This window comes from Sorex araneus, chromosome 6 (genome assembly GCF_027595985.1).
Source record: "Sorex araneus isolate mSorAra2 chromosome 6, mSorAra2.pri, whole genome shotgun sequence".
Taxonomy (NCBI): Eukaryota; Metazoa; Chordata; class Mammalia; order Eulipotyphla; family Soricidae; genus Sorex; species Sorex araneus.
This window is the reverse complement of record NC_073307.1, coordinates 79,090,933-79,116,042: the sequence shown is the minus strand read 5'-3', so window position 1 is coordinate 79,116,042 and position 25,110 is coordinate 79,090,933. Positions and strand designations below refer to the sequence as shown.

General features: G+C 38.4%; 1 protein-coding gene, 1 non-coding gene and 1 pseudogene across 2 annotated transcripts; 2 read left to right on the top strand and 1 right to left on the bottom strand.

The window, feature by feature from the left end:
- Positions 1 to 3,800: 3,800 nt before the first annotated feature.
- On the bottom strand, positions 3,801 to 3,894 carry LOC129406225 (U6 spliceosomal RNA; annotated as a pseudogene).
- A 3,116-nt stretch (positions 3,895 to 7,010) lies between these two features.
- LOC129406385 (small nucleolar RNA U13) lies at positions 7,011 to 7,110 on the top strand. The gene has a single exon (XR_008630981.1). It is a non-coding gene; the product is annotated as a small nucleolar RNA U13 (small nucleolar RNA).
- Positions 7,111 to 8,279: 1,169 nt separating this feature from the next.
- CDRT4 (CMT1A duplicated region transcript 4) lies at positions 8,280 to 12,326 on the top strand. The gene is made up of 3 exons (XM_055143581.1): positions 8,280 to 8,290; positions 9,845 to 9,861; positions 11,887 to 12,326. The coding sequence occupies exons 1-3, from the start codon at positions 8,280 to 8,282 to the stop codon at positions 12,324 to 12,326; spliced, it is 468 nt and encodes a 155-aa protein (XP_054999556.1).
- Positions 12,327 to 25,110: the final 12,784 nt, after the last annotated feature.

Here is a 25,110-nt window from a genome sequence, read left to right as displayed (position 1 = left end):
GGGATGGATGTTGGAACACTGTATGATCAACTTTGTAACTCCGTATCTCATGGTAACTCAATAAAAAATAAAAATTAAAAGGAAGAATAGAAATTCCTTCTTTGCATTTTTGAAAGTGATATTACTAAAGAAGTTAAGAATTATGACCCAGTTCAAAAATTTGTGTCAGGTTTCAGGTTATTGCCATCCTTTGCATTTTTCAGACTAAATACAGCACATCAGACTAGTTTTGGTATATGGTGGGATAAGAGATTGGGTGGGGAGTGGGAAGAGCTAGGATTGAAACTCAGTGCTTTTCTGAAACTGAACATGAGCCTTTGTGCCTGTAACAGAAACAAGAAAATCAGTTCAATGTTAAGCTTCTGCCCCTCCTGTCAATGCTGTTTCTGTCTGCAGACTGCTGGTTTGCATTTCATTTACAGGAAGACAAAATGGAATCTTTGTGCCAGAGCTGAGGGAAATTATAAAAACCCACAACTTGTCTTCATACTTAATGTCAACTATTTGTATCCTTTTATTTCCAAATAAACAAGATTTCCCCATGAGTTTTGTGGCTATCCTGAACATTCCCTCTTGTTTTATAGTTTCTTATTCCCATTCCCTATTCGAATAGATAAGGAAAAAAACATACCATTCTATGTGATTGTGCTACAAACTACAGAGTGTTGGTTATTCAGATACACATTGATGTTGAGTCAAATTATTTTTTAATAAATGGTTTATTTGGGACTGAAGTTAATTAACTGAAGAAAGAAAGGTGAAAAGAATTTTCAAAAATTTCCCCAAATATCATCGGCTCAAAACATTTTCCCATCAAGTGGCACAATGGTTAATCTATTTTACAAATGTGGAGAAGTCCCCAAAACAAGTCTAATAGCTTCAAAAATATGGAAGATATTTTAAAAATTATATATAATTGGATCTGGACTGGCATTGAATGGATGGCCGTTGAACAACATGTCCAGTTCTAGGGACTCGGAATGGATCACCTAAAATTTTGAGACCATAAAAAGAGAAATAAGATGTTTCAGTTTCAAATTTTTTAATTTTTTTACATGAAACTTTCTGGAGGGTGGAAAACTACTTGAACATTTCTTTCCTACCCTCAGAAAGATTTAAATTCTCTTGAAAATATATAGTCCTCAAAACATGACAGTCAGATTTAGTTGTAGCACCTAACTACTGCTCCACCAGCTGCTGGGGCCTGCTGATCCAGGTAATACCGACCCCCAGCTGATATCACGGGTCCTAATGCAGAAGGGGAAGCAGGTCCCTCTGGTCAGCTCCCAGTATCCTCCACATACAGCCTATGCCCTATAAAGGGTGTGTAAAACACCACAGCTTCTTCCTGACCTCCTGCCTGCTGCCCCACCATTCCAGGTTAAGCTAGCCTCCAGCTGTTATCACTGGTCCTTATCCAGAATGGTAGGAGAATCCCTTCCTTCCTGTTAGCTCCTAGTGGCTTCCACACACAACCTATACCATAGAAATGGTCCTGCACCACAGATCCTGAGGTGTGTGACCACTTATGTGGCTCACAGTAATTCTTGTCATTTGTGAAGATGGGCAGAGAAGAAAGAGAAACCTCAACATCTTCCAGGGGGTCTAACGACAAAGCCTCCCCACACTCTGCTCAGCACAGCAAGAACACTAGAAAACCAATGGGGAAAATACATAGAAACCCACCAAACTTAAAGTCAAAATACTATCATCAAAAACATAGACAGTACTAGCAGATTCTTAGACAATGCCTTAGTCACACTATGATGAGGACATTCTATGATTTCAAGACACAGTAATGCAGGTGGTCAGCAAAGTGCAAGAAAGTAAGAGTAAAAAACTACTATAATCAGAAGTGAACATGGTTGGTGATATAAAAGGGTCAATAGAAGCATAAGGATAGTAGCAGAATAACAAGCTTAGCCAAAGATTGAGGAGCTCTAAAATGAGAAAAGGGAAGAAACTGCTAGGAAACAGCAGAAGATGGAAAATGGTTTGAAAAGAAACAAATAGCATACCATAGTCTCTGCCCTTTTTCCTCTGACTTTAAAAAAAAAATTTCAACGGAATCACTGTGAGCTCCAGTTACAAAGCTCTCATATTTGAGTTTCAGTCATACAATGATGGAACACCCATTCCTTCACCAGTGTGCATTTTCCACCACCAATATCCCGAGTATCCCTCCCCACTCATTTCACCCTTCCCCCTGCCTCTATGGCAGATACTTGCCTTCTTACTCTCTCTACTTTTGGGCATCATGGTTTGCCATACAGATACTGAGAGGCCATCATGTTTGGTCCTTTATCTACTTTCAGCACACATCTCCCATCTCGAGCGATCCCTCCAACCATCATTGACTTAGTGATCCCTTCTCTATCCCAGCTGCCTTCTCCCCCAGCTCATGAGGCAGGCTTCCAACCATGGAACAATCTTATTTTAACATGATGCCTTTTACTTACATCCAAGATGCAGCAAAATGCAACATTTAATTCTTATAGCTGCATGTTATTATTCCATTATTCATACATGTATACCATAACTACTATATCCATCTGTCATTGCACATCTTTGTTGTTTCCATATCCTATTGTTCTTAGTGCTACAATGAACATAGGTGTGTATATGTTTTTGAATTCATGTGTGTACATATTTTTCCTATATATAAAGGTTTGGTTTTATTTTAGCTTGAATTTCCTCAGCCACATAAACCTTTTTAATTTGATATTGTCCCATTTGTTTATTTTTGCTTTTGTTTCTTTTGCCAGTGAAGTAAAATTATTGGTATCCCTGAGAAACATATCCTAGCTCAATGTGTTTTTTTGTTTCAAAAGATAGCAAGTTAAATGTATAAAAACAATACCTTACACAATAATGTTTAATTCATAGGGCTGCCGACATGAAATTCTTTAGAAAACAAGCATTTGGAGTCCCCCTCCTCAATGATTCAATTAATTCTTGTTTAACTACAGTGATAATACTTTGGTGTTCTGAGAGGCATGTGTGAGTGTAGAAGTATCTGTGAGATGATCTACTCAACTCAAACAAAGCTTCTTTCTCCTTAATACCTTTCACAAACATTGCATTTTTGACATTGTACCATCTCTTTATTCATAGTAGATCCGCCATGAGAATTATTTACATGCATACACAGAGGCACAGTCAGAAACACACATATGACGAGTCTAAGTATATTTAAGTAGAGATTGTATACTTAGATTTACATGTTTGTGTAAATTATTATCCAATGGATTAATAGGCATAGAACACAAATAAACATTTATATGCCTTTTTTGTTGCTATTTTAGTTTTGGTTTTTGTGTCTTGAGGCCACAATAGCCCTCTGAATTATTTTACTACAATCCCCAAGAATCAAGGAATAAATCACCCAAAGCAATAAAAGAAAAAAGCATATTTTGTGCACTCATGTTCTTATTATATACTTATTAACTTTTAACTAGATGGACATCAAGTCTCATAAGTGTCATAAGAGGGTTACTACACAGAGGTAAGTATATTAAATCCTCCCAGACCAAGAACGCCTAATGGAAAGTGTCATTTTTTTAAATACATATACACAATCACAATTACAAATACATTTAACATTTATTAAATATAGGTAACTGGAAGAAAAAAATAGATAATATAAGTCAAAATAAATGAGTACTACATAGATGCTTTCCCTACTTTCCAAAATTACTTGGAGTTTATGCTAACAAAGCATAGTTCAGAATGCATAAAAGTTTTCACTAAGCTATGGCATAGTAGGAAAATTCTGTTTTAAAAGTTAATTCTTTTAATCTAAAAACATGAAATGCTTCATGAATTTGCCTGTGATCTTTGCAAATCTTCTCTGGGTTGTTTCAATTTTAGTGTATGTGCTGCTGAAGTTAGCACTTATTAAAACATCTGGAAGGGCTGGAGTGATAGCATAGCAGGTAGGAAGCTTGCTTTGCATGTGGCTGACCCAAGTTTCATCCCCAACAGTCCACAGGGTTCCCTGAGCACTTCTAGGAGTCATCCCTAATCAGAGAAGCCCTGAGCACAGCTAGGTGTGATCCACCCACCAAAAAAACTGAACAAACAAAACAATAAAATCTTAAAATTGTATTTATTTCCTTCAATTGTCTTGAGAAAATTATAGCCTTAGTATATATTTTTATTGGCAATGCTATGTGTTTCTCAAACATTAAATTGCTTCATTCATGACATTCAAAGTAACATGACAAAAGTTTTTCTGGTAGTCTATTTTGCTGAATTAGCATATATTAAAATGTATTTGATTATTAAAGTAGTAAATAATAAAACTAGTTCATTTTATTTATTGAGATGGGAGGGTTGTGGATACATCAACAATATTCACGGCTTAGTCCAGCTCTGTTCTCAGAGATCACTCTTAGTGATACTTGTGGACCATATGTAGTGCCAAAGATTGAACCAGAGTCTATCACATGCAAAGCAAGTGCCATAATCCCTGCACTACCTCTCAGGCTCCCATCTAGTTATTTTTAAAAAATTTTTATTAGTGAATCACCGTGAAGTACAGTTACAAACTTCTGAACTTTTGTGTTTGCATTTCAGTCATACAGTGATCATTTACCCATCCCTCCACCAGTGCCCATTCTCCTCCACCAGTGTTCCCAGTATCCCTCTCACCACCCCCAACCCATCCCTCACCACTCCACCCTGCCTCTGCAGCAGGGCCTTCCCTTTTGTTCTCTCTTCTTTTGCGTGTTATGGTTTGCAATAGAGGTATTGAGTGGCCATGCCATCATGTTCGGCCTATAGTCTACTTTCAGCATGCATCTTTCAACCGAATGGATCCTCCCAACATCCTCTACTTGGTGTTCCCTTATCCATCTCAGCTGCCTTTTCCCCCACCATGTGAGGCAGTTTCTGCCTACCTTAATGTGTTTTATGAATTCTGGTTCAATATACAAGTCTTTAATCTACTTTTAATTAACTTTTGGTTAGGGTGTGAGAGATGGATCAGTTTCATTATTTTACATATAAATATATATCCAGATTCCCAGCACAGTTATTGGAAGCTTTTTTTGCTCCTCTTCATGTACCCAGTTCCTTTATCTTCTGGGCCCTCAATTTTATTCCATTAATCAGAAAGTCTGCCTTTACTCTAGCATCATAGTTTTGATAGCTATAGCTTTTTCTTGATAATATTTTTTAATTACCATGCATCAGAGTTATTCATTATTAAGTTTCAGGAATACAAATTTCCAACACCAGTTCCTTCACCAGCATGCACTTCCCTCCATCAATATCCCCATTATAATGTAATTTAAAGTCAGGAAATGCAATGCTTCTGATTTTCTTTTTTTCTCACAATTTATTTTGCTATTTGGGAGTGATTGTGATTGTTTACAAATTTTAGTAGAGTTGTTTCTAATTTTTGAATCATGTCATTGAATCTTGATGAGTAGAATGGTCATTTTGGTGATGTTAATTCTTTCGATCCATTAATAGAATATTCTCTCATTTATTTGTGTCCTCTTCTATTTATATCAATAGTCAATTATAGTTTTTGATGTATAAGACTTTTGCATCCTTTATTAAATTGATTCTCATGTATTTGTAATTTTTGGAAACTTTAATGGAATTGTATTTCTGTATTTCTCTTCTGTCACTGTCACTGTCATCCCGTTGCTCATCGATTTGCTCGAGTAGGCATCAGTAACATCTGCATTGTGAGACTTGTTACTGTTTGACATATCAAATACACCACGGGTAGCTTGCCAGGCTCTGCCATGTGGGCAAGATACTCTCAGTAGCTTGTCGGGCTTTCCAAGAGGGGTGGAGGAATCGAACCCGGGTGGCCATGTGCAAGGTGAACACCCTACCTGCTGCGCTCTCTCTCCAGCTCAGTTTATTGTTTTTACATAGTAATTATAAGTTTTGTGTATTTATTTTGTAACTTATTTTTGTTTACTATTTATTATCAGTTTACTGTTTCTAAGAATTTGTAATGGGAAAACAGGGGCCAGGAGAACTGGTCAGTGGTTGGAATCTACCACAAGTGTGGTGGGGCAGAGGATAGGTAAGTTAGAGAAGGGACTATTATGATAAAAATAGTTGGAAATGATCATTTGGAACAAGTACTGAGTGTTAAAAGCAGGTAAAGGGATGTACATGATAACCTTTAGTACCTGTATTGTAAACCACAAAGCCCAAAAGGAGAGAGAAGAAAGAGGGGGCGGGGGGAGAGAGAAAGAGAGACTAATAGAGATAGAAATAGAAAGAGAAAGAGAAGGAGAGAGAGTGAACTGCCTGACATGGAGGCAGACTGAAGATGGGGGTGGAAGGTGATGGGAAGGAAACTGGGGACCCTGATGCTGGGAAATGTACATTGGTGGAGTTATGGGTGTTAGAACACTGTATGACTGAAACGTAATCAGGAACAACTTTATAAGGGTTTATCTCACAGTGATTGAATACAAGTCTTCAAAAAATCACTATCTCAGGGCTGGAGCAATAGCACAGTGGGTAGGGCATTTGCCTTGCACGCGGCCGACCCGCGTTCAATTCTCAGCATCCCATATGGTCTCCTGAGCACTGCCAGGGGTGATTCCTGAGTGCAGAGCCAGGAATAGCCCCTGTGTGTTGCCGGGTGTGACCAAAAAAGAAAAAAAATCACTATCTCACACACACACAAAGGTCATTCACCCATTAGAAAGAATAAAACAGGGTAAAAAAATGCATCATGCAATATGCAAGTGTAATAGTTTAGCTTTCCATATATGTTTATCTTTGATTTTTTTCTTGCCTATTTGTTGTAGTGAGAACTTCTAAACATATGTAAAAATAATAGTGGAGAAAATGGAGTTCTTGCCTTGTGCTGATCACAGAGGAAGTCTTTCATTATTTTGCCATTGAGTATAATTTTGCTGTGGATTTATCATATATGATGGTTATTATCTCAAGATATATTCCTTCTATTCCTATTTTTTCTGAGCTTAAAAAATAAAAATTGTTTAATATTGTCAACAACTTTTTGGTGGATCCTTTTTTGGTTCATAATCATGATTGGGTGCTCACAAGCTGTGTGATATGTTTTTCCCTTAAATCTTGTCATGCATTTGGCATATTACCCATCTCACGCAAACTTAAAAAAACTTTCTCTGTTTATTAATATGATTTTAGTCTTCTTATTGATATTGAATATCGAATTCAATAAAAAAACAAAACAATAATGACAGGTCTCATTCCCCTGACCCTGAAAGAGCCTCCAATCGTCGGGAAAGACAAGTAAGGAGAGGCTGCTAAAATCTCAGGGCTGAGTGTAATAGGGACATTACTGGTGCCTGCTCGAGTAAATCGATGAACAATGGAATGACAGTGATACAGTGATACAGTGATTGATATTGAATATTGTATTAATTTATTTGTAAATATTGAGCCATTTTTTGCATCCCTGGAATGACTCCCACTGGATCATCATGTTGAATTTGACTTGGAAAAGATTTTTTTCTGAGGATCTTTATTTTCATCAGAGATGTTTGTAATTTTCCTTTTTAGTAATATATCTGATTTTTGTTATTAATACTATTATTTGCTTTATAGAAGCTATTAGGAAAGAGTACCTTTTCTTTTAGTGCCATTTCTATTTGATTTTTGAAGTGCTTGAGGAGTTTAGTTAGCATGTCCTTGAAGGTTTGGCAGAATGTTTCCGGATCTAGAATTTTGTTCTTGGGGATGTTTTTAATTAGTTTAAATTTCCTTATTTGTGATTCATTTGGTAAGGTTTTTCACTTCCCTCAGTTTTGTATCATCCTGGAAATGCAGCCATTTATTCTAGATTCTCCGAATTTGTGGCATACAGCTGTTCAAAGTAAAAAATTATGATCTTTTGCATTTCTGAGGTATATGATGAAATGTTTTCCTTTCATCTCTGATCTGTTTTATATTTATAGTTTTAAATGAGTCTAGCTAAGGCTTTGACAATTTAATTATTTAAAAATATAGCTTATGGTTTCATTTAACTTTTGTGTTATTTTTTGGATTTCTGTATTATTCTTTTTACCCTTTTGATATTTCATCCTTTCTACTTTGGGATTGCTTTGTTGTTATTTTTCTGGTAGTTCAGGTTGTGAAATTATACTTTTAAGGTTTTGTTTGTTTCTTCGTCTTGTTTTGTGATGTAAGTATTGCCTTGAATTTCCCTTTTACTATTGCTTTGCTTGTGCTCAAAAAATTCTGACAGTTTTTTAATCTTCATTCTCATTCATTTTGAGGAGTAGTTTTACTTCTTTGATTCCCTCTTTGCCCAAATGGCTAACAGGTATGTGTTTAAATCTATATTTGTGATTCTATGGGCACTCAACTTGTGCTCCTGTGCATTGTCTAGTGTATGTAACAGTGTTCTTCAACATTACCTGTAGCCAGGTATCTTACCTACATAAAAGTCCCTATACTAGCAGTTATAACCAAGATTATAGAGCACTGGTTTCCAATTTTTCTGTACCTGCAGGTCAGCACCAGTTCATGGAGAAGAATGTGCATTCAGCTTTTTGTGGGAGTAGGGTCCTATATATGTGTGTGTGTGTGTGTGTGTGTGTGTGTGTTGTGTGTGTGTGTACACTAGTTAATCTCTTCCAATTCCTCATTATAGTTTCCTTGAAGATGTGTTGTCTCATTAATCTGTCAAATGAGTGTGTGATGTTAAAACATCTCACTATTGGAGATGTGTGCTGAAAGTAGACTAGAGACTGAACAGGATGACCACTCAATACCCCTATTGCAAACCACAACACCCAAAAGGAAAGAGAGATATCAAATTGGAATGCCCTGCCACAGAGGCGGGGTGGGATGGGGGGGATGGGATTGGGGGGTGGGAGGTATACTGGGTTCATTGGTGGTGGAGAATGGACACTGGTGGAGGAATGGGCTCTCAAAATTGCATGATGGAAAAACAAGCACGAAAATGTGTGAATCTGTAACTGTACCCTCACTGTGACTCACTAATTAAAAAACAAATAAATTTAAGTAATTAAAAAATAAAACATCTCACTATTATTTTATTATCATCAGTGTTTCTCCTTAGGTCTATTAGTATTTGATTCATGTGGCAGTTTTAAATATTCAAAGGCCACAGTTTTGATAAAAATGAACAAATAAAATGAAATCTGGCATAAAATCACATGTTTGAAAATTAGGAAGGAAATGGAAATATATACTTTACTTATTTTTCATCTCTAACAGAATAATAGAAAAACTTTGTAAATATTCAATATTTTCTCCCCACCTTTGATTTTTAACACTAGTCTCTAACTCAGAAATCCTGTGGGTGCTACCAGTCATATATTTCAATGTTTGCAGGTGGATACACCTCAAATATAAGAGCAATTAGAATGCAGTGCCTTCAAATTGCCCACACTAGTGATCATGTAGAAGATTGTCCTATGTCCCATTAATTGTCCTATTAAGATTGTCCTATCTCTAGGATTCCTGAAGCTGTTTGGTACAACCTGGAAAGCTAGAATTTCTCCTACGTGTGATAGCTTGACTGCACTTGGACACTAATAGAGAAAATAGTATGGTTTAAAGTGGGGGGGTTAATTTTTCTTTTTCTGGTTGCCCGACCTCCAGAACTGCCAACCATAAAGACTCTCTCTGAAAGACCATAGGGCAGAGAATAGATAATTACATGCTTTCTGATTCTGGGCTTACCGAGTGTCCTTCTAATATCATAGATGGCATATTCTTGTCTCTGAAAGAAGGGCAACCTAATCCTCATGTATACATTATAGTTGTTGAAATTTCAGGGTAACTGCTTGTCACTTTATTTTGAGATCCCATTGAGGTGTCTTTCTCTAACAAGTGCTTTTTCCCTAAGGTGTTTGGACATTCGAAGTAAGGGATTATCTAAAATTGGAGGACAAGAGAGATTCAAGAAAGGGGAAGAGAGATGCAGGTAAAGTTTGTCTCTAAGCAACATCTCCTACTGTTGGACTTGTTAAGGATGGGGGACTTGGGGGTAAGATAAAAGGTTGGGCCTTAGGGAGTGCTCACTCTTGTTATACTGATAGAAGAGGATAGAAGAGGGTTGTTTCTCATTTTGCCCTTGTTGGATTTTTGTGAGAGTTTAAAAAAATGCTTTAACCTTTCAGATCAATACACTTTGTATTGCTTTGAGCAGAAAAGGGTGAGTAGTCCGTTCTGGGCTTGGAAACCCCAACATGATTTCATGGTGAGAGGTGAAATCCTTCATTTTATTTTTTGTGGGCAGAAGAATACATGAATCCTGGAAGGAGATGAAACCTTCCACAATAGGTTTATTTCAGTGAATTGACACATCTGTCCCCAGATAACTCCAACTTCTGAATGACTGGAAGGAAGCCTGGGAATATCTATATAGTGTGTATCTTATCTTGATTATCTGTACCTTCAACATTTCTCGCTGAGATCAAATTGAAGATGGCAAGGTGAGCTTTATAACTCTCTCCTTCCCAAATATCTATTGAAATGGCCCCGGATATATACATTTTGGAAGTTGTGTATCATTTGAGAACATTTGAGGGAAGGTAAAAGCTGAAGGAGGGTAGTTTAGAGTCATTTATGCTAGACAGTAAAGTTGCAAAGTGAAAAAGGATCTATCAAAATACTCTTTATTTTATATCTACCAAGGAACGTTAGTAAAGCTCTTCCTCTTCCCTAAAACACCCAGACTTATGTCCCCCAGCTACGGTGAAAAGTTTTAAATATTTTTAGCTCCTTTAGCTCTGAGATGTAACACTCAATTTGCTAGTCATGAAATAAGATTAATGATAAAAACAATAAAATAGATAAATTGTTCAGAAAAGGATACATTGCCAATATGTCAATAAGCCTGTACTGTGAGCGAATTCCATTTAATCTTTACAGAATTCTTCTTTTTATCCACATGAAAGCGCTATATGAAATTCCTTAAATTATATTCACCGATTTAAAAATAAGGCAACAGTATTAGAAGAGTAGACTTGTTCAAAGTTCATAGCTAGTAAGAGAATGCAAAAGAATTTAAACTCATATCTAAATGCAAGTAGTATGTTTTCAACCTCCAACTACCATTCCAAGTCATTAAGATGTGTCACTTTACTGAATCCTTCCAATACCCCATTAGGAACTATTTTCATTAACAAAAAATAATTCAGAGGTTGAATATTATTATGTTTTACAGAATATTATGTTTTACAGAATTGACAGTAAGCCTGGTTTTTCCCATATTCTATATTCTTTACTACCATATCTTTCTCAAGTGATATAATCTATGAAAGGTAATTCCATCTCTCAACTAGATTTTATTTCTAGTGAGTGCAAGGGGTGCAAAAGCATCTCGATTTTAGGGAGAAATTAAAAATGTGTGTGCCATACTCTCCTAATTTTTTAAGAATTTAATTACTGAAAGTGCATCTTTCGGGGCTGGCGTGATAGCACAGTGAGTAGGGCATTTGCCTTGTACGAGGCCAACCTGGGTTCGATTCCCAGCATCCCATACGGTCCCCTGAGCCCCACCAGGAGTAATTCCTGAGTGCATGAGCCAGTAATAACTCCTGTGCATCGCCGGGTATGACCCAAAAAGCAAATAAATAAATAAATAAAGTGTATCTTTCTTACTTTCAGCAGAACTGATAACATGAGATTTAAGTGGTGATCAACTGAAACTTTGTAGTGTGCCTGTCAAGCTGATAGGTGGGGGTTCAGTTGGGGATTGGGATGGGGAGGGAATCTGGGAACACTGGTGTAAGGAAGTTGACTCTGACAGAAGGCTTGTTGTTGAATTATTGTATGCCTAAAATGCAACTATCAGTAACTATAAATCATGGCTCTAAAATAAATTTTTTTTTAAACAAAGAAAGTGCATGTTTCTAAATTGCCTGTATTTCTCTTTGCTGCTAGAACTCAATGAAAACACTGGGATTCCCCTGAATCTTCTTGAAAACCATAGCCCTTGGCCAGCCTATGTCACATATACATCCCCAATGGTGAAAAGACTTATTGAGAACAGCAAAGCAAGAGAACTCCAATGTAGGCGTACTCTGGAGGAAAATCAATTGCTCTTGAGGCACAAGTCTTTCAACATCCCCCCGCTAAAAAAGAGAAAGTCAACCAAGACCTCTGTCAACACACTCAAGGACTTAAGGTCAAAGACTGCATTATCAATGTGGGACACATCCCCAGTGACAGTCATGGCTCCACCAGCTATCCCCAAATCCAGTAACTTTCCTATGGATTCCAGAGATGGTCCCACTGCAAACTATAACAAAATCATCTTCTGTCGAAAACCTTTGATGAGGATGCTTCCATACAGCTCACTTCAGGCCAGCAAGAAGAAATAGTCAAACGTTTAGCAAGAATTCCCTGCAGCCACCCCCCAAGATTGTGCAATAATTAAGCTCCGTTTGCACAAACTTCACTTTTCTTTACATTTTTCACTTGCCTCTTCTACAGAGGCTGGCTGAGAAAAACCAAATGAGAATGTAGGCCATGGTGGGTAGCTGCATACCTTCCAGCATTGCGATAAGACAGACTGGGAAATTCCAATCTCTCTACTTCCAACAGAGCTGCTTAGAACCAATCTGTAGGTGACTTATGTGGGTGTAGGTGGGAAAAAGAAATCACACAGTTATTTTACTAGAAATATTTAAAGTAGAGAATTATTAACAGTGTAACTGAAAATAATTGAGAATATAAAATATTATGGATGTAGCGTCTGTAGGAAGCAATTATCACTGCCACAACTGGGGGAACTGAATAAAATATATTTGACTTAAAAGAAGTTAGGTGCTTAGAGAAGAGATGTGTGGGATGAATCTCATATTTCTTTTATAGGGGAGTGAGGACGCTCCTCAGATGATGCTGACATTTTGAACTCAGAGAATAGCCTCTATAGGGTTGGTGTCTCTATCTTTGTGCATAGAGTTATTTGAATGTGTGTGTGACGCGCGCGTGCGCGTGTGCATGTGTGTGTGTGTGTGTGTGTGTGTGTGTGTGTGTGTGTGTGCGCACCGCGGGGTAGATTCTTTTTTTTTGAAGGGGATAGATTCTATAGTGCCAAGAAAACCAAAAATCTGTATTCAAATGCTTTTGAAATTATTACTGCCTGAGTCAACAGTAAGCAGTTCTAGGGGCAGGTAAGGATAGAAAACCAGTGACAGGTAAATAGGAAGCAAATGAGGAACCAGTTTGCATATTTCTTGAGTCTTGGTTCCTCCAGTGACCCCTTTGGAACACCAAATGGGAAGGAAAGATGAAATGTAATTTGTAGAATCCCAAATGGCTTCATTTTGAAACTTCGTAAAAAAAGATGTACTTGAAGCCAAGATAAAATTAGCTTGATCAGGAGCATAGACAAATTATAAGTAATTCCACCTTGTTATTCTACTTGATACTTAAACCTGACACTGAGAAGCTTTTCCCTGGAGGTTTTAAAAAGTGGAAGTGAGGTTAGGGTGTACTCAGCTGAAAAACAGAATTATATCTGTCTACGTATTTAAGGTTTGACTTGTGAAGCAGAGTTGTGGGAGAAGTTTTTGACTGGAACCCAGCTGCTATTTGTCAAACCACAGCAAGAATTGGTCCACCAGTGCTCTGTGTTGTTCTCAAGTGACCTCAAAATAAGCCATGCTAAAAACAGTATTGAATCAAACAGTGGTTGTCTCTAAACACTAGGACAATCCAATTATGCCAGGCAAAACTAGACTGTCTAATGTTAGGGGGTTAGCTATCAAACACAACTCCCTTGGTAAATCTTGCATAAGTTTCTGCTTAAATCTGTGAAGCAGAACATATCCTCTCTTTCAGACATGAAGAAGAGGTGATGCATTAGTTGCCAAAAATTCCATTTGAAGAAGGTAAATTTTTCTAGAAATGTATTCTCTCCACTCAAGAGTTCTGGAGAAGCTTTTTCATTCAGTTCTGGTATGTTGTGAGCTGTTGGAAAGATAGTAAAATTAGAAACCCTAGACCAATTCCTGGGTTCCTAGTTCTTGGTCAGAATAAATTATTACAAAAATAGAAGTGGTTTCCAGTAAAGGGACTATATTTTGACTCTTTGGAGAACTTTTTTTTTTTTATCTCTTCCACTCTCTCTTTTTAATTGAATCACTGTAAGATAGTTACAAACTTCCACAATTAAGTTTCAGTCATATAATGATTGAACACCCAGCCCTCCTCGAGTGCACATCATTTTCATCACCAATGTTCCCAGTACCCCTTCCACTACACCCATCCGATCCCACTCCCTGCCTCTGTGGCAGGCACCTTCCTCCTCACTCTCTTTCTACTTTTGGGTATTATGTAAAAAATACAAGTGTGTGCATGGAAGGGTGATGTGTGTTCGAGGGCTCTCGGGGTGGCTCTCTCTCTCTCTCTCTCTCTCTCTCTCTCTCTCTCTGTGTGTCTCTCTCTGTGTCTCTGTGTGTGTCTCTCTCCCCACTCGTGCCACTGTGTATGGACCGGATTGGGATGGCTCCTCCTTTGTGTGTACCACTGTGCTCTCTTCTGTCTGTCTCTTTATCTCTGACTCTGTCTCTGTAGTCTCTCCTCTGGTCTCTTCCAACCTCTCTCTGTCTCTGTCATCTCTTCTCTGGTCTCTTCCGATCTCTCTTCTTTTGATCTCTCTCTGGAGCCCTTCTGCTTCTCTCTCTGGAGCCCTTCTCTCTCTTACTTATGACTCTGACTCTTACTTCTGACTCTCAGCTCATTCTTTCTTCTGACTCTGACCCTACTTCTGACTCTGACCCCCTCCCTCCCTTCACTCTTACAGTCTTAGTTTATATAGCAATCATATAGGGTGGTGACACAAAGTTGGGTTGAACATTAACAAATCAACAAAGAGGGGTAAGATCACTCCTCCAGGAGATTAACTCAAGGACAAAATCTCATATAAGGAGATTATTCCAGATTATTAGGAGATCCACTTAAGGGTGGGATCCATCCAGGGTGTGTTGCTTTCTTCTTTTCTCAGCTAGTAATCCACTTAATTAGTTGTAGTAAATTTACTTCTAATATTTCTAGCAATGCCATTCTGTATGATCACAGTAAGAGATATGTCAGACTTAAAGTTTGGTTCTTCCTGAGGACATCTCACTATATATTCCAGACCACAGTCCTCAGATCAGATTAGTCTTCCTAACCCCAGCAGGGTCCTAGTCTCATCGTTACTTTTGGATCATGACAGCATTTGTCTATGACCATGCTCTCAACTTATAGTTATCCTCTCATGACAGTTGAGAGTCTGTGTCAGAATATTCAACTCTGTTCCATTGGTCTGTGGGTCTGTTTCTAGCCCAACACCATGTTGTTTTAAGTGCTGCTGCTTTGTAGTATAGTTTGAAATTGGAGAAGGTGATGCCACCCATCTTCTTTTTCCCAAGGATTGCTTTAGCTATTCATGCGGGTTTATTACTCCATATAAATTTCAGGAGTGCTTTGTCTATTTATTTGAAAAATGTAATGGGTATCCTGATAGGGACTTTATTGAATCTGTATAATGCTTTGGGGAATATTGCCATCTTGACAATGTTAATCTTCCTAATCCATGAGCAGGGGATGTGTCTCCATTTCCTAGTGTCCTCTTTTATTTCTTGAACTAGTGTTTGTAATTTTCTTTGTATAGGTACTTCACCTATTTAGTTAAGCTGATTCCAAGGTACTTGATTTTCTGAGGCACTATTGTGAACAGGATTTTTTTAAATGTCTTTCTTCTCTTTAATTATTTGTCTATAGGAAATCCATGAACTTTTGGGTACTTGTAACCTGCCACTTTACAAACCTATTGTTATTAGGAGTTTTTCTGTAGAGTCTCTAGGATTTTCTAAGTATAGTATTATGTTTTCCTCTGCCCCTCTCGGAGAGCCCGGCAAGCTACTGAGAGTATCGAGCCCATGCAGAGCCTGGCAAGCTACCCGTGCGTATTGGATATGCCAAAAACAGTAACAATAAGTCTCTCAATGAGAAACGTTACTGGTGCCCGCTCGAACAAATCGATGAGCAATGGGATGACAGTGACAGTGACAGTGACACTATCATGTCATCTGCAAATAGTGATAGCCTGACTTCTTTTTTTTTTCCTATATGGGTGCCATTGATATCTTTTTCTTGTCTAACTGCTATGGCCAGGGCGTCTGGTACTATATTGTATAGAAGTGGTAAGAATGGGTAATATTGCCTTGTCCTCAATCTTAGGGGGAAGGCTCTTAGTTTTTCCCCATTTAGAATAATGCTTGCTATGGGCTTGTGATAGATGGATTTGACTATGTTGAGGAAATTTCCTTCAACTCCCATTTTGCTGAGAGTTCCTATCATAAATGGGTGGTGGATCTTGTCAAATGCCTTCTCTACATCTGTTAATATGATGTTATTTTATGTTGATTGACTTGCGAGTGTAGAACCATCCTTATGTCCCCAGAATGAATCCTACTTGGTCATCATGTATGATCTTCTTCATGAGTCACTGGATTCTATTTCCTAGTATTTTGTTTAAGATCTTGGCATGTGTATCCATCAGGGATATCAGCCAGTAATTCTCTCTCTCTCTCTCTCTCTCTCTCTCTCTCTCTCTCTCTCTCTCTCTCTCTCTCTCTCTCTCTCGTTGGTGTCTCTGCTTTTGGTATGAGAGTGATATTTCTTGAAAAAGCTTGAACAGGATTGGGATTAGGTCCTATTTAAAGGTTTAGAAGAATTCTCTAGTGAATCCATCTGGGCCAGGGCTTTTGTTTTTTGGGAGACTTTTGATACTGTTTAAATTTCCTTGATGCTAATAGGTATGTTCAATATTCCAAATCTTCTTAGGTTAGCTTTGAGAGATTATAGGAGTCCAGGAATTGATCCATTTCTTCGAGGTTCTCTTGTTTCGTGGCATACAGTTCCTCAAAGTAATCCCTGATATTCTTTGAGTTTCTGTGGTTTCTATTGTGATGTCCCCTTTTTCGTTTCCGATTCTATTTATTAGATGTCTCTCTCTTTCTCTTTCCTTGTGAGTCTTGCTATTGATTTATTGATTTTGTTTATTTTTCTCAGAGAACCAGCTCTTGTTTAATTGTTCTTTTGGTTTTTTTGAGTTTACATGTCATTAATTTCTGCTTCAAGTTTCATTACATCTTTCCTCCTGTCTGGTTTGGGTTCCTTTTGTTGGTCATTTTCCAAGATCTTAATCTGTGAGGTTAAGAAAGTAATTTACTTATGTGAGCTCATTCTTCCTTCCTGTAGAACTATAAACTTTCCTCTTAACCCTGCCTTTGTTATGTCCCATAAGTTCTGGTAACTTGTGTCTTAATTCTCTTGGTCCAGGAATCTTTTGATTTCCTCTCTAGGCCACTAATTCTTCAGTAGTGAGCTGTTTAATTTCCAGGTGTTTGATTTGACCATCTTTATCTGTGTGATTCACTTCTATTTTTGGTGCATCATGGTCTGAAAAGATAGTTGCTACGATTTCTATCCTCTTAATTTTATCGAGGTATGTTTTGTGGCCCAGCATGTGGTCTATTTTGGAGAATGTCCCGTGTGCACTTGAGAAGAATGTGTATTCAGCATTTTTGGATGAAATGTCATACACACTCACACACACATACACACACACATATCTACTAACCCATGTCTTCTACTTTTTCCCTCAGATAAAGTATGTTCTTACTGAGCCTTGAGTCTGGTTGACCTATTAAGAGGTGATGAAGAGGTGTTAAATCTACAACTATTATTGCGTTTCTCTTGATGTCTTTCTTCAAGTCTATGACAGTCGCTTTAAGTACTTTGCTGATTCCTCATTAGATGCATATGCATTTAGATGTGTGAGTTCTTCCTAAGGTACAGATCATTTGATCATTAAGAAATGACCTTCACTGTCTCTTGTAACCTTCTTCAATCTGAAGTCTATGTGGTCTGATACCAGAATGGCCACCCTAGCTTTTTTCCAGCATATTTTTATTGGAGTTGTTTGCCTGTAGAATTGTTTTCCATCCTTTCACTTTAAGTGTGTTTGCTCTGACTGTGAGATATGTTTCTTGCAGGCAGCAAAATTTTGGTATTTAGCCCATTGACATTGAGAGAGATTATTGTTATGGGGTTTTGTGCCATCTTTTTGCCAAAGTTTTGTGTATTTGAGGGGCTTGTTTTGTCTTAAAGTAGCCCACTTAGTTGTTCTTGTAACCATGGTTTTGAGTCTATGAAGCTCCTGATTTGTTGCTTGTCTGTGAAACTGTGTGTTGTTCCTTCTGATATGAATGAGTGTCTAGCTAAGTAATTCTTTTTTTTTTTTTGCTTTTTGGGTCACACCTGGCAATGCACAGGGGTTACTCCTGGCTCTACACTCAGGAATTACTCCTGGCAGTGATCAGGGGACCATATGGGATGCTGGGACTCGAACCCGGTCGGCTGCGTGCAAGGCAAACGCCCTACCCACTGTGCTATCACTCCAGCCCCCATAGCTAGGTAATTCTTGTGAGGCATTTATTTCATTGAGTTTTTTCACAATATTCCACCACTGTCTTCGGGCACTTAGGATTTCATCACATAAGTCTGCTGTGAATCTTTTATTTTAATTTTTTTTATTTTATAAAGCAGTTCACAATATTTGATTGCATTTAATATTCAAACACCAATTCCACCATCATTACACCTTCCCACCACCATATTTCAGATGTTTCCATCCCAAACTTGAATCCCTGTCCCAAAGCAGAACTGAAATAATATATTCTATACTGTTTGTCATGAAAATCTGCTGAACTGTTCACAATAGCCAGAATCTGGAAACAACCCAAGTGCCCTAGAGCAGATGACTGGTTAAAGAAATTTTGGTACATCTACAAAATGGAATACTATGCAGCTGTTAGGAGATATGAAGTCATGAAATTTGCTTATAAGTGGATAGGTATGGAGAGTATCATGGTAAGTGAAATGAGTCAGAAAGAGAGGGACAGACATAGAAGGATGCTGAATCTTATCAACTGCTTTCTCTGCATCATTGATATGATCATATGGTTTTTATTATTTCTTTTATTGATATGATGAATTATGTTGATTGACTTGTGAATGTTAAACCATCCTTGCATCTCTGGGATGAATCCTACTGGGTCATGGTTTATGATCTTTTAGATAAGTCGTTGGATTCTAATTGCTAATAGTTTGTTGAGGATCTTTGCGTCTGTGTTCATTAGGGATCTTGGACTGTAGTTCTCTTTTTTTGTGGTATCCCTGTCTGGTTTTGGTATCAGGGTGATATTTGTTTCATAGAAATTATTTAGAAGTGTTTTTTCAATTTTCTGGAAAAGCTTAAAGAGGATTGGGAGTAAGTCCTTCGGTTTACTAGGGTTTTCGCTCTCTTTTTTGTTGAGTTGCCTAGAGGTTTACAGATCTTGTTTATTTTCTCAAATAACCAGCTGTTGGTTTCATTGATCTTTCGGATTGTTTTTTGGGTTTCCAGCTCTGAGTTTTATTATTTCCTTCCTCCTGTTCAAATTGGGCTCCTTTTGTTGGTCATTTTCCAAGCTCTTAAGCTGTGAGGTTAGGTTACTTATATGTGCTTACTCCTTCTTCCTGAGGAATGTTTGTAGAGCTATAAACTTTCCTCTTAATACAGCTTTTGCTGTGTCCCATAAGTTTCGGTAACTCATGTCTTCATTTTCATTCATTTCCAAGAACATTTTGATTTCCTCTTTGATTTCCTTTCTAAGCCACTCGTTGTCCAATAGTGAGCTGTTTAATTTCCAGGTGTTTGATTTAGTTTTCTGTTTGTGTGTGTGATTTACTTTTAATTTCAGATCATTGTGGTCTGAGAAGATAGTTGATATGATCTGATCTCTATCTTCTTAATTTTATGGAGGTATGTTTTGTGGCTCAGCATGTGGTCTATCTTGGAGAATGTTCCATGCACACTTGAGAAGAATGTGTATTCAGCTTTTTGAGGATGAAGTGTCCTGTGCATATCTACTAAGTCCCTTTATTTTATTTCTTCCCTCAGATGAAGTATGTCCTTGCTAAACTTGAGTCTGGTTAATCTATCAAGAGGTGATAAAGCGGTGTTGAAGTCTCCCACTAGTATTGTGTTGCTATCGATGTCTTTCTTTGAATTTATGAGTAGTTGTTTTAAGTACTTTCCTGGTCCCTCATTAGGTGCACATACATTTAATATTGTAAGTTCTTCCTGTTGTACAGATTCCTTGATCAATAAGAAATGACCTTTACTGTCTTTTCTGACCTTCAGCTTGAAATCAATGTGGTCTGATACTAGATTGGCTACCCCAGCTTTTTTATGGAAATTGTTTGCCTATAGGATTGTTTTCCAGCCTTTGACTTTGAGCCTGTGTTTGCTCTGACTGTTGAGATGTGTTTCTTGCAGGCAGCAGAATGTTGTTCAATTTTCTAATTGAATGGGTTCAATTTTCTAATCCATACTGCCACTCTCTATCTTTTAATTGGTGCATTTAGCCCATTGATGTTGAGAGAGATTATTTTTATGGGGTTTTGTCCATTTTTCTGTTGAAATTTGGTGTATTTGAGGGTCTTGTCTTGTCTTAAAGTAGCCCATTCAGTTGTTCTTATAACCATAGTTTTGAGTCTATGAAGAGTTCCTAAGCTGTTCTGTGAAACTGTATGTTGTTCCTTCTGTTATGAATGAGTCTAGCTAGGTAAAGTATTTTTGGTGAGGCATTTATTTCATTGAGATTTTTTACTATATCCCACTACTGTTTTCGAGTTGTGAGGGTTTCATCAGACAAGCCGGCTGTGAATCTTAAGGATTCTCCTTTATAGGCAATTTCTTTCTTTGATCTTGCTGCTTTCAGGATTTTGTCTCTATCTAAGGTTTTGGTAATTTTGACCAGGATGTGTCTTGGGGTATTTTTATTTGGATTTCTTCTAGCTGGTACCCTTCAGGCCTCCTGAATGTGGTCGCATGTGCAGGACAATTGGACACTTCATAAGAAGCACTGGTTTGGGTTCAGAGATGGACTAAAGTTTTAGTACAACTCATGAGACTTTTGTGTTTGGAATTGTTCTTCTATTTCAAATTTTTGTGATTTTGTAAACAGAAAAGAGGGAGATGTGATGTAGGATATTATTGGTTTGTATGGGTAGAGTATTTGGTTTGAAGTATCGCATGGCTGCAATGGATGCTCTTGTGAGTGAGCTCGGCCCAAGAACATGGAGAGAGGCCGTGAGTGTGGTGGTGGCTGAGTTTGTACTTTCTCCATTGCCACAAAGAGTTTAGTTTTTTCTGGTACTACCCATCACAGTGCTCCTGAAGCACCTCCATTCCTCTGTGTTTATTGGAATGTAGCTTTAAACATTTTAGGACAACATTGGTATGTTCTGTTCCCCTTGCCACAGGAAGCTTAGGTTTATCATGGTGCTCCTGAGGCACTTTCATTACACTGTGTTTATATGTAAACTCTAAGCTCTCCTCCTCAACTGGTCTATCACCTTTTAGCCTAATCAGACTCTGTTAACTTGTAAGGTCAGATTCCCCAGAAATCTATAATTTTATATCTGAGTGAAATACTGCCTTTCTCCTCTCCTTATGTCTTTTGAATCATTTACTTTACAGCAATGTCCTTCTTGTATGGACAAAGGAAGACAGTTAATATTATGCTTTTGTAACTTGGGATTTAATTGGCTTCGAATATTATTCATTCCAGGGCATCTGCTTTCTCAATTTAAGCCTCAGTTGCCCTTAGTTCCTAGCACCCCAAAAGCAGGGTCCCAATGAGGGCCTGGACTGTCGAAAAAGAGAGCAAAAGCAGAAACAAAGTTGGTTTCAAACCTGGTTCTCCACTTCCTCTTGGCTAACTACTCTGTTAAGCACCATCCTCTGCCCTTTAATTGGATTACTGCTATTAATTTACTTCAGGCCATGGGCCTTTAGACACCTGACTACTTTTGTTAAACAACAATTAGATTCTTTGCAAGCTAAGCCCATACAAGTTCACTATCATTGACTAGATCTAGTGGTTAGGGGATATGTCAAGGACCCTAGTGCCTTGACAGATGCCCTATAAGCTTGAAAAGTCCTGCCTCTCGGTGCCCACTGGCATTTGGGGCCGCACTCATCCTCCAGGCTGCACACCTTCAAAGTGCAAAGTGGTGGTATCTGTGGGCAAGGGAGTTCCCTGCTATATTAGGAACTGATCCCAAACCCTTGCTGAAGGGCATGCCTATCTGCATAGAGCTTAGGCCCCAAGAACATCTCCCCCCTACAAAAGTGGGTTTAATTTTGCTTGGGTCTGACCGGAACCCTGGAGGGGGATAGGCCTCTACTCTCATTTGCTGGTTAATGCCCTATTGGAGCTACACTGGCTCTAAGAAAAGAAAGGGAGGAGATGTGGTGAGCAGGCCTTCAAGCATGTAGCTTGCACAAACACTTATGGTCAAACATTCGCATAAACATGAGAAAGCCATTTTACAAGAACCAGAGGACTGGGACATTTTCACAAGAGCAGAATGGTTAGCCAAGGAACAGATAGGACATGACATTCTTGGGGTAGGCTTGTGGTTCAGTGATCAGCCATCTGGATATCTATTGTTATCTACCCTAGTTGCCCCCAAGTGCCATTATTTGCTTCTACTTTTGCCTTAAGGCCATGAAGCAAGTAGATTGAAGCTTTAGCATACATAAGCGCTGTGGAGTTACAATAAAGCAGTTTTTGTTCACCTCTGTGTGTGTGTGTGTTGTGGATGTGTTTATCTCCCTTCTATCACTCTCGCACCCTCTCCTTGTGAACCCCGTTATCAGGTTCTGCGGATCAGAACATTAAACCACATAGGTCACTATGGTAAAGCAACACAGAACCCTACCATGCCTACTTGTTGAAGAGGCTAGCCCAAAGACCCCAACAGCAATGAAGTGCTAGACAACCTCTCTGACAAGGAATTTAAAAGGGAGTTACTGAGGATGCTTAGGGAGCTAAAAGAAATAATGGAAAACAATGCCAATAAAATACAAGAGTATTTGAAGGTAGAAATGCAGAAAATGCAAACAAAATTACAGACCGAAATATCAGACCTAAAAAACCTGGCAAGTGAATTAAAAAAATCAGTTGAAGGCCTCAGCAGCAGAGTAACAGCTATTGAGGACAGAATCAGTGAACGTGTGAAAGTTTTCGGCTGCTAGGGCTGGGTTCCTTGGGGCGGGGAGTATTTTTATTTGGATTTATTTTTGCTAGTACCCTTCAAGCCTCCTGAATCTGTTTGCATGTGCAATACAGCTCTGGGAATGTCTCAACAATTATGTGTTTAACAGTTTCTTCTTCAGCAGGGTTTTCTTCCTGTCCCTCTGGGACTTCAATGATTCTTAAGTTATTTCTCTTGGCTTCATTCTGATTTTCTCTTGACATCTGTTGGTTTATTTTGTGGCTCCTCTCCATTTTCTGCTGTTGTTGGGAGATTCTCTGTACCTCTTCTTGGAGCTCATGGATTCTGTCCTCAACAGCTATTACTCTGTTGCTGAGTTCTTCCATTTCACCTACCAAGTTTTTTAGGTCTGTTATTTCTGCTTGTATTTTTGTTTGATTTTCCTCACTTCTGCTCTCATATCCTCTTGTATTTTACAAGCAGTTATGTCCCATTGCCTTTTTGAGCTCCTTATACATCCTTAAAAGCTCCATTCTAAATTCCTTATCAGAGACGTATATAGTTCATTATTACTGTTTGATTCATCTGGGCTAGCAACTTCACTCATAAAGCCTGGTGAGTTTCTGAGTTGTTTTACTATGTGACCTTTGCGTTTTGTAGTTTTGTCCTGTATCTTGTTGCGTGTTGTGGCCTCTGCAGTGGGGCTCTTTGTTCATTACCATGGCTTATTTGTAGGTAAAGAAATGTGAGGCTGGGTTAACTTATATCTCAAATGTGATGTACAGATGAAGTAACTTCTTTGCACAGATGCTATTGTGTCTGGCAGTTTTGTGGTTAGAGATTTTAAGGGTTATTCCGTGAGGGGTAGATCTGGGGGATGACACTGGAGGACCACACACCTGTTGGAGAAGAAGTTAGTTCAGTGGTCTGGGGGCAATGGCTGGCAGGGGAGGGTAGTTTCTGGTTTCGATGCTGTGGGGGAGCTTACCTTCAAGTGGAGTGTCAGGGTTCAGGTAGGTAGGATCTCTTCCACTCTTTTAAGGGAACTCATATCCAGGTTATATTTAGGAATTTATGGGCTAAGATCTCACCAAATACCAGAGTTCAAAAAATTTTGGTTTTTGTTGTTTGTTTGTTTTTGCTGTTTAGGTCACAACCGGCGATGCACAGGGGTCACTCCTGGCTCTCCACTCAGGAATTACCCCTGGTGGTGCTCAGGGGACCATATGGGATGCTGGGAATCTAACCCGGGTTGGCCACATGCAAGGCAAATGCCCTACACGCCGTGCTATTACTCCAGCCCCAAGATTTTAGGATTATTTATCCAATCCCTTTGAAGGCAAAGAAATTACAGTGCTAGGATTTGTGCTTAATATTTTCATAAAATTGTGTATTCTAATACAACCATTGTTTGTACATAGTGTTGTTTGCATTAATTTAACTGTCTTCTTCTACAAGCATGGGCCTGGGACATTATTAATACTTCATATTGTAGTCAAAATTGCTCTGTTTGTGATTGAAGTCCAGAAGTTTTTCTCTTTAGGTGATTCAAAGAAAATAAAAGTATGATTACTTTTGAAATAGGGGATTCTATTGGGCTAAGATAGATTTCTCAGATTTGGTCATGATGAGACCTTGTTCAGTCATGATTCTGTGATTGCAGCGGCTTCTGGGAAACATTTCATCTAGGGATGAAGAAATTGAAGAGGAAAAATTTGGATCTAGTAGTGAAGACTTGGATATTGGGGATCCTGAATAAAGTCTAGCTGCTTATGTTTTTCACTTGGTCCAGACTTCTTTGAGAACTATTGGGATAGAAAAGTGATAAGCTATGCTCTTAAATGAGTCGTTTGATAAAAATCTTGAAATCCCTGGGGTTTAAATCCAGAGTATGGAGAGCACTTCTTTTGACTTCACTGCACCAGAGCATGTACCATGTCCACTGTCCAGGGTATGGACACAGAGAAACCAGGTCTACAAGGGCACAGGCACAGTGGGTACTCTGCAGGACCAGCCTCATTTATAAGAATCTGAAAGCAACCCCTGGTTCTTCCAGAA